This window comes from Chaetura pelagica, unplaced genomic scaffold, assembly GCF_000747805.2.
Source record: "Chaetura pelagica isolate M959 unplaced genomic scaffold, ChaPel_1.0 scaffold408, whole genome shotgun sequence".
Taxonomy (NCBI): domain Eukaryota; kingdom Metazoa; phylum Chordata; class Aves; order Apodiformes; family Apodidae; genus Chaetura; species Chaetura pelagica.
This window is the reverse complement of record NW_009954229.1, coordinates 1,002,494-1,012,317: the sequence shown is the minus strand read 5'-3', so window position 1 is coordinate 1,012,317 and position 9,824 is coordinate 1,002,494. Positions and strand designations below refer to the sequence as shown.

The 9,824-nt window shown below is 39.3% G+C and overlaps 1 protein-coding gene across 3 annotated transcripts in view; it reads left to right on the top strand.

Moving 5' to 3' along the window:
• Nucleotides 1-2,325: 2,325 nt before the first annotated feature.
• The window catches only part of EPN2 (epsin 2), a 19,379-nt gene continuing 11,880 nt past the window's right edge, over nt 2,326-9,824 (top strand). For all 3 annotated transcript variants that reach the window (XM_010003550.1, XM_010003551.1, XM_010003552.1), the window contains exon 1: nt 2,326-3,100. In XM_010003550.1, coding sequence (XP_010001852.1) covers nt 2,506-3,100 — 595 coding nt within the window. In that variant the 5' untranslated portion in view covers nt 2,326-2,505. The remainder of the gene's footprint in view (nt 3,101-9,824) is intronic.

The following is a 9,824-nucleotide window of genomic DNA, read 5'->3' as shown; positions in this document are numbered from 1 at the left end:
AAAAAGCATGGCCCCTGTCTACAGCTTGGGGAATAAATGTCCAAATTTGAAGCAAGGCTAAGTACTTGTTTACCGCACTGCTGTTGCGTGCTTGCTGAGGGGAAAGGGGAAGTACAAGTGCCTTCAAAAGGGGGTTGGTAGAGACACTGTGCCCATTGCTGACTGTAGAGCCTCCACCTCAGATTGCATCTAAGATGCCGAAGCTGCTGATAATATAAGGCAAGGAAATACGTATGTTCTGTTCTCATTCCCTTTGCATGAGGATTTGTGTGTGGGAATGTTGGGTTTTGTGGGCTTTTTGTTGAACTGCTTTAGGAGGCTTTGTAGTTTTAATGGTTTTGGGGTTTTTTTGGTGTTATTTACTGTTTTTCTGGTTGGATGACAAGCTCAGTCCTTACAGGGAGGATTGTGTTCTTCTGATCTGGGATCCATATCATCAGAATTGTATTCATGATTAGGCTGGCACTTGCATCCTCTGCTGGCTCTAGTTTTACCAGCTAAAGAGCTTACTGCTTCCAGCCTGCTCTTGTTAGGTCTTTGTGGCATCTTTCTACCAGATGCTGCAACCTCCTTGGATAACTTGTTTCAGCTTTGTCTGAGAACTTGCCTTAATCCCTTATTGACACAAATAAATAGTTTAGGTTAAATAAGGTGTTTGTGTGTGTTGTGGGGTTTTAAAATGTCTTTATTTTTACTGGTTCCTTACCTTTTGAGGGTAGTGCGTTAGAGAGTAATCACAAGGGCAGGGGAGCCTGCACAATCGTAACTTCTGGAGTGAAGCAGCAGTCATGAACACCTGCAAATGCTTATTTAGGATCAGGGTTTTCAGAGTCTGGGTTTATAATGCACAAGCCTGTAAAAGCCCCAGGAGAAGATGCCCCTTTTTGTTTCTGTAGCTGCTAGCCATCTGCCAACAGATGGACATTCTTCTACAGCTGGTTTTAAACGTTGAAGAGAACACCAGGATGATGCAATTTAGTGTTGGTCTCCTTTAAAGTTAATTTCCCATGATGACATCAGAGTTTTTTATTCTGCCAAAAAAATAATTTGGTGGAACAAAATAAAGTACAGTAATTCATTAGATTTGTTCTCTGGTAGTTTCACTCGCCCAGAATGGTTTTCTAGGAAGGGTAAATGCTTTTATGCTGAGAGGGTCATTATAGAGCTGCATGTTCTCCAAGTTGACACTGAATTCTGCTTTCATTCGAATTGGCATCTAGTAATTTGAAGAATGATAACAATGTTAGGTGTAAAATCTGTGCTTCTCTCCCATCTTTTGTAAGTGATACTGTTGCTTCTTTGGAGTGTTTGGAGACATGTTACTAGAGGACAGCTTGGTTGTGCAGCCTCTATTAAGGTCTGTTACAGAATCAATGCTTGGTGTTCATGCTACTGGTGAATGTCAAAGACAGTTCTAACTGTGTTCATGTAATAGCAAAATCTGCCAGTTTACTCAAGTAATGTATTCTAAAGCTTAATAGGCCTCTGTTTACTTGAAACAATGACCTTAAATAAATAACTGAAACAGCTTTTCAGCTTCAGAGCTTGTCCTTGGGGTTCCTTGCCGGTCATTTTGGATTTATGATTCCATTTTCATATAATTAAAAATTCTTCTGTGCTGTGTGAAAGACACAGTGAAGAAACTGTAGATCTGATGAGTGTTGTCAAATGCACAAAGTAAATGCATTTGGAAAAAAAAATTCCTCTCTAATCTGCTTAGCATTAAAGGTCACCTTGAATTGGACTAGGTTGTTTTTGGTGCTAGGCTTCAACTGAATGCACTGTTCAGGATCTTTGCCCTGAAACTGAGTGTGCTTTAAACTTACCTGAGGTTTCAGAAATAGCTTAGTTGTTTTTGAGGAAGTTTGCTTATTCTCTCAGATTCCCACAGCAGTGGCAACAAACTGCTAGAGGGAAGTTGGTGGCTGCTAAGCAGGGAAATTCTAATGTAGTTTCATCTCGGCTCTGCAAGCTCACATTGTAATTTCTGTGATTAAAAATTCTAGGTAGGTTTTGCCTTTTTTGAAACTAGATCCATAAGTAATTTCTGGGACTTCTGTTTCTATTTTGCTTTTGAAATTTGGCATTCACATCAACATGAATGTTCTCTTGCTTTTGTCTTGTTCAGCAGTTGAGGTTTTTAATTATCAGTGTTTAATAGTACTTGTGAGAAGAGCAAGTTGTGTTCAAAATCGCATGTCCTGAAGAAATCCAGGGAAAAAATTCCATAGGTTAACATGCACATCAAATGTGTGTATAGATTGCTTGTCATGCAGGAATAATTAGAGACACAACTAACATGCTTTGTTTTCTTTCCTTACTCAGGTCATGATTTTCATTTTCTCGTGTCATTCTCATGAGGAGAGGAAATGATTGTAGTGGAACGTGTTACAAATAAGCCACTGATACGGAGCCTTTGCAGTTCAGAAACATTCATAGAAGAGCAAATATAGCCCTTTTTTGTTTGTGTTCTGGAATCTGTCTTGTTAAAAAAGGGAAATAAAAATGACGACTTCGTCTATTAGGCGGCAGATGAAGAACATTGTGAACAATTACTCAGAGGCCGAAATAAAAGTTCGGGAAGCGACCTCTAATGACCCTTGGGGTCCCTCCAGTTCATTAATGACTGAAATAGCAGATCTGACTTACAATGTTGTGGCCTTTTCTGAAATTATGAGCATGATCTGGAAACGACTCAACGACCATGGCAAGAACTGGCGACACGTGTACAAGGCCCTTACTCTGTTAGATTACCTGATTAAAACTGGTTCTGAGAGAGTGGCACAGCAGTGTAAAGAGAATATTTTTGCTATCCAGACATTGAAAGATTTTCAGTATATTGATCGAGATGGTAAAGACCAGGGCATCAATGTGAGGGAGAAATCCAAGCAGCTAGTGTCTCTTCTGAAGGATGACGAGCGACTCAAGACAGAAAGGGCCCAAGCCCTGAAGACCAAAGAACGTATGGCTCAGGTGGCCACTGGAGTGGGTAGCAATCAGATCACCTTTGGCCGAGGCTCCAGTCAACCAAACCTATCCACCAGCTACTCGGAGCAAGAATATGGGAAGTCTGGAGGATCCCCAGCATCTTACCATGGCTGTAAGTACAAGCAAACACACCTAAAATAAATTTATCTTCCTTTTCTTTGGAGAGCTTTTGTATTCCGATTTGCTGGTAAATGGGTGAGTAAATGGTTCCTGCTAGAAGGATTAATGTGCTGACTGCAAGGGGCTTTTTGCAATGGCTGAGTCTTACTAGGTCTTAGTGATACTAATGTCTCTTCAGATGATTGGTTAAACAGTTGTTTTGGAGAGGGTGTGTGTGTTGACAGAAATCAATTTAAAAGGCAGTTGTTTACTGTCAGTTCCCAAAGGTAGCATTGTCAAGCTGCTGTTGTGAACATGTTCCAGTGTTACATGTGATAGGCTCCCAATCTCAGTAGGAAGACTCTGAATGAGTTTTTTTGTTTCTAGTTTTAAAAGGAGTGCTTGAAAATCTGTTATGTTGAGGCTTTTTTGTTAAGTGTAATTCAAGCAAAAAGTAAAAATGCAGAGTATTTCCTGGATCATTTTGCTAAACACTGTCTTTGTGTTGCTGCTATTTTATTTTAGGAGAATGTTGGAGGTTAATTTCCTTTATTGCTTGCTCAGCAGTTCTTAGGGGAGTAACTATTTGACTATGTCAGTGTTTAAATATTTATACTATCAGCATCTGGTATGTAAGTATCCAGACAAGATAGTGTATTTCAGTCTTTAAAAAATACAGTGATGTGGGAAGAATGGATTCTTTATACCACTGCTTGGGGGAACTCCCTGTCATGTTAGGAAGAGGCCTGATTTGGCACTGAATCCTTCTTAATATAAGTAATGAACTGATGAAAGCTGCTTTGGCTGGAATGTCAGTGGTTGTGGTTTAATTCTGAAGGAAAATCTTTTCTTTAAATGAATGCTTATAATGTGTGGTGAATCGATTGAGCTCCAGTTGCAAGAGTCTGAAGTTTATCCTGTCCTGTGTCCCAGAGCACTTCTCAAATGATAAATACTTGACTGGTGTCAGTACCCCTGACATGTGCAGGCATTTTCTGTAGAAGGCAGTAGGAAGTAGCAGGACAGATCAAGCCAGGGTGAAGAAAACCTCTGTCCATTTAAAGCTATGGAAGAGAGCAGTATTTTTTGTTATTTTATTTTATTTTCCCCAAAGGAAATGTTTTTAGAATGGAGGGTTCAAAAAAAGGGCATGAAGGTTTCCAGGTATGAAAATCTTTGTCTTAGTTTTTTCTTAATAACCATACTTGAGTATTGATTCCAGGTGAATTTTTAAAGAACATGTACATTATGGTCACTTCTGTCAGCTACAACAGAACTTCTTAATTTAGGAGATAGCTTGAAATATTGTTGGTTTTAATTTTTGCTGATGGACTGAAATAATCAGTCACTGAGGTATGCTGAGCACACCTTTGGTTTGTTCCACAGGGTTATTTCTTCACCAGCTCTTAACTTTAATTAGCGCATGTAACTATTGTTTGTCATGTTAAATGCTACTAGAGGCTTCAAACTATTCCTCCCAGCAAGGATTGAGTAATGCAGGCTGTGTTTGTGAATCGCTGTTCCTTTAGACATTGGAAGAATTTTGATGGGGGACTAGATGTCAAGGAGCAGGTTGGTTATTGTTTCAGTACCAAGCGTTGAAGGTGCTGGATACTCTCCCTTGCCTGCTCTTGACTTTGCTGTGTCTCTCTATTTGCAGGGTTGCTTTTAAGGCAATGATTTCTTAATCTTTTTTCTCCTCCCCCATAAGCATGTACATAAGAAGCTTTAGAAATCTCAGGCTTCTTTTTCTTTTTTTTTTTTCCTTTGGGTTCTTCCTCTGTTGTAGACTCTCCTGGACTTAATTATCTAACAGAAAACTACAGATGCTTGTTAGTTTTTATGATCTATATCTTTTGAAGTTTTAATTTGTTTCTTCTATGGCTTAATTATAGCAAAGCAGACCATCACCTTACAAACCAGCTGTGCTAAGTGCTGCTGATAATGGAAGACTTGGTGCAGAGCTTTGTCCTTTATCCTAGGAAACAAGGAAGGAATTTCATAAAAATCCAGACATTTAATCTGTTACATAAATGTAGAGTTATTCTTGTGTCTTCTAAATTTAATGGAAAAGATGCTTTCCATTATTTCAAGTGAAAGAGGTTGTATCCATCATGTTTTCTTTTATTCTGTAAGGATACCCTTCTGATCTGAAAATATGGATTCAGTAGAATATGTGAAAGGAATTAAGTAATGCTTATTTCCGGGGAAATACTCTCCTTAGAACAGTTGTAAGATGTGGTAGCCGTACCGTATGTGCTGGTAGAATTGCCCTTCATTCCTCTGAGCCTTTGAAGAGGAGATCAGAGGCATTTAGATATGCAATCTGTAGGATAAGATTTGCCTATTAACAATGTACATTCACTGTTTTTGCTAAATATTTAACATGTCTTCTTAGCATTAAAATATAAATAAAGTTTGGGAGAGTGTAACAGCCTTTGTACCAGCCTAGCTAAATGAAATGTTTCATTTTGCTATTCGCACATTTTACTTTTCCTGCTCTACGCAATGGGTGGGAATTGCAGAGTTTGAGAGTTCTGGATCTGAATGCATTCCCCTTACTTGAAAAGATTGTTTGGCTGTGAAATCTCCTCATTTTTTATACTTTCTTGCAGAAGAAGAGAGACCTGAGCTGGCTGAAAGAGCTTAATAGTTTCTCCAGGATAGGTCACTAGAGGAACAAATAACTTCCAGTGGATAATGTGTTTGGTTTATGTGTGAGGGATCTCTTCCCCCTTCTGTCAGTTACTAAAAGTGCAATATAGAATAAGTCAGTGGCCCCTTTTTGGTTGAGTTTCTTCAGAACGTTTAATGAGCTGCCCTTTGCAGCACTGACTGGAAACACTGCAGTGCTCAAACTGCTGTTCTTCTCTAGCTGCTCAAACATATGTAGCTTGTATCTGACAGTGCATATAAGAATTGGCTGTTGAATTTGATGTTGAGCCAGAAGGCATTTTTCTTGTGGAGTTGCTGGGCTTTGTGTCCCAAATTTATCCTTTATGAAAAAATAAACACAGTATTGATAGCCTGTATAGTGTGAGAGAATTCCAGATGGTAAAAGGGTCTCCTGACTGAGGTGCCATCACTCCTCACTGCTGCAGGGAAGACACGCTGGTGAATAAGGACATTTCCCCATTGCCTTGCAGAATTTTTCATCTCATCTCTAATAATCTTTTAGAGATTGTGAAAAGTGAAATGGGGAAGTTTTTAATAAAACCCTTTCCCCCAAAGCTTTGCCTTAATGACTTTGTTGGCTCTGAGGATCTCTGTGCTGTAAAGCTTGTATAATTCTAGGCAGTACCTTATGGCATGTGAGTATTGCTGCCTATTGATGAAAGCATTTGGAAAAGTATTGGGATGTTTTTGCTATCTAGCCTTGTATTCTGTAGATGGAAGCCAGGAGAGATACTGTAAAGCTAAAAGCAAATACAAAGCTCCTTCCAACTCCCATCTTGTCAATAATTTCTGGCATACTGGGGACAGTTTCAATCTTCCAGTTTTAAACCAGGGGTAATTCATGCTCAGTGCAGGAGATATGAAATATTCCATATCAACACATGTAAGTTTTTCTTTATTTTTGAAAGCACGTAGATTGTGTGGAGTTGCATGAAATCTGATAGCAGGTTTAATTTTACATTAAGGAAATGTTCTTGTGTGAGACAAAACCTGCTGGGGAGAGGAAGCAATTTAAGGTCAATATTTGAACCCTTTTGGAGCAACTGTTCCCCACCCCTAATCTGGCTTTTTAAAGAGGTCCTATCCTATTATGCCTAAACCAGGACCTGTGTTATTTCAAATTGTACACATGTCCTTTCCTTTGACCATCTGCTGCATTGGGTTTGGGTTGTACTTAGAAATGTTGGCAGAGCAAGGCTGGTGTGGGTCCTGATTTCATTTATACAAATGCTGCAGAGTAGGGAGCAACACAGCATTCTCAGTGTGACCTGATTCTAGAGGAGCACTTTGCCTGAAGCTGGGCTGCTTGGCTAAGAGATCAGTTTCATTAAACATACAGCCTGTTTGAGAAAAGATTGGTGAAAGATGGGCTTAGAAGGGCTTTTATGAATCTCATGAAATGCCAAGTCAGTTAACCTTACCTGTGAAGATTTTGGGAGCAATTTTCTTTAGTTGAAAAGATGACTTTAAATATTTCCAGTGACTCTTCACAGTAAAATTGACTCATGATTTAAAAGCAGTTTTGTGAAACGTCAGCAAGTTTGTGCTCTCTCAGCTTTGTCTCCCCTTTTGCTTTGAGTAGAAAAGAATTCAGAGGAATTACTTATTTGGGTTTAACATGAGAGGAATATTTAAAGATGCTTTATCTGTTCTGCATCTTTGCAGGTTGAAATACATCTCTGGGCTTCCATCATAATCAGGGAATATGTGGCATATCCTCCAGCACTGAATCTGGATGAGCTGTATGGCTAATGTCTGTAGTTGGAGGTGTTGAAGGAATTCTGTAGTCCTGTGTTACCTGACTGTTGTCACTTGACAACTTTATTCAATCCTCTCATCTTACTTTTGTTTTTCTGGTGCTCTAAATAAAGGTGAAAGATGCTCGTTGGTATAATCAGGCTTCTGTAGTTGCAATAAATTATCTGTTTATTAGATGAGTGTAGAAATCACCTGAGAGAAAAAATGCTCTTGAACCAAAACAAGCCTTAAGGGTTTGTTCAGTGTTAAATTAATTTCCAAAGTGCTCTGTTTGCTTCAGTGCAATTAGAAATCAAGCCGTAGATTTATCAGCTCCACCTTGTTGCATTAATAGGTGCTATCAATTTACTTCTTGTACTTGAAAGATTTCTTTAATTCCCAGTGGAAAGGTGGGTTACACAACTCCTTCTAGATTAAGCAGTTTGCACATGGCCTTTCATAAGTTGAGAGGATAGATTGGCTTTTTGAAAATATCCCATCTTTATTTGAATAGTCTTTCATTTGAAGCCTAACAAATGGGATCTCTGCTGGTTCCCAAGTCAGTTATGATCACTTTTTAAGTTATTACCTGGGTATTATTCTAATTTTTCAAGTTGGCCTTGGTTTTGTCTACTTTTTTAGGTGTCCTGATGGAGTGAGGAAGCAGCTTGTTTTTCTGAATAAATGTGACTAAGAACAGAATTCTCTTCTTAAAAATGCCACTTGCAAATTATAAAGCTGAGGCTTAGTTTCCATGGCACTCTGTGCCACCACTTGGTCTAGACTGACATTAAAAAAACCCAACAAAGCAAAACAAAAGACCCCAAAAAACTAAACACATGCTTCTGAATGAAGATATCCAGTGTGATTTTTATCATAAATGTAGGTAGTGGCTTCCTTTCTAAATGACTACTGTACATACACTTTAACTCACTAACTTCACTAAACTTATGTATGTGTATAGAGGGCTTTTAATGTAGCAAAAATATAGGAAATTACCAATAAATACATATGAAAGACGTCACAGCCTGTGTTAGAGACAGATGGTGGAGCAGAATCCTGCTTTAGTGATTAACTGAGGTTGGAAGTGATTTTCTTGCAGTGCAGCTAGAGCCTTGTTGAGAGGACAGCCTGGTGCATGGCTCCCTGCAGCAGCAGAGATCCACCCAGTTGCTTCTGGGTGCCTTGGGGAACTGGGATCTCCAAATTCTCAAAGCAGCAACAAAGCAGGGCTTAGCAGGTCAGAATTGATCTATTGAGTCCCATCTTACATAAACATCTGAGTTAACTGTCATGTGCTGTGGGATAAGAGATTCTTTGTGTGGCAGCAATACTGTTACTGAGGCAATAATGCTAGATCCTTGGAACTAAAACGTTAATGCAGGGTGAGGCCAGTATAGAAGGGCAGTTCTAATACTGTAGGAATTTAGGAATGAAGTTGTTGGATAAAGCATGTCAGGTTGCTACTGGGTACAGTGGGTTATTTCCCTTAATCCTTTTTCAAAAAATATACTGGCAGCTGTTCAGTGTAGGTGGCTTTTATAATCACTGCAGAAGTTTAAGTGGAAAATAGCAACATTTTAATTAGTGTTTTTTTAATGTGAGGCCCAAAGAAGAATTTCAAATTAACAATTTTTTTCCTTTTTTTTTTTTTTTTTTTTTTTAGAAGGAGCTCTAAAGTGCCATTTACAGTTAATAAACCCAAGTAGAATGAATTGCTGAAAAGCCTAAAAGTGAAAAGAAATAAGCTATATCTGTGAGACCCCTTATAATCTGTGTTCAGATCCTGGAGCTGCTGAATGCTGGTCTCTGTTGAGAGCAGTGAGGTAATGTAGGTCCCTGCCAAAGCAAGCCTGCCATGCCTGTGCCCAGCTGTGAGGCCAGGACCCACCATGGGAGGGTGAGTGAGATGCTTGGAGGAGATACCATCGCTGCTTCTTGCAGCTTTTTAGCCCACAAGTGCTGTGTGCTGTTAAAAGCTGGACCTGGTGAGCACTCTCAGTCAGTAGTCCTTCATGTGAAACTGGGAGGAAAACCAACAGAGATGTCTTAACCATTTCACATAATTTTCAAGTCATTCTAGCATCAGCTTCTTAGTTGTTATGGCATGGAGCTATGTCAGCAGAGATGGAAAAGGTCCTGTGTAGTAAGTGCCAGGAATCTTGTTCTTCCCACAACTGCAGTCAAAGAAACAAGACGAGGAAGGTACCTTCCTGATCATAGTCCAATTGCCATCTGTTCTCAGGTGACTATGGCTGTCCCATCTGTATGCTTATCCAGCTCTATTTTGACAGTTATGGCTCTTTCCATCTATAACTTCTGCT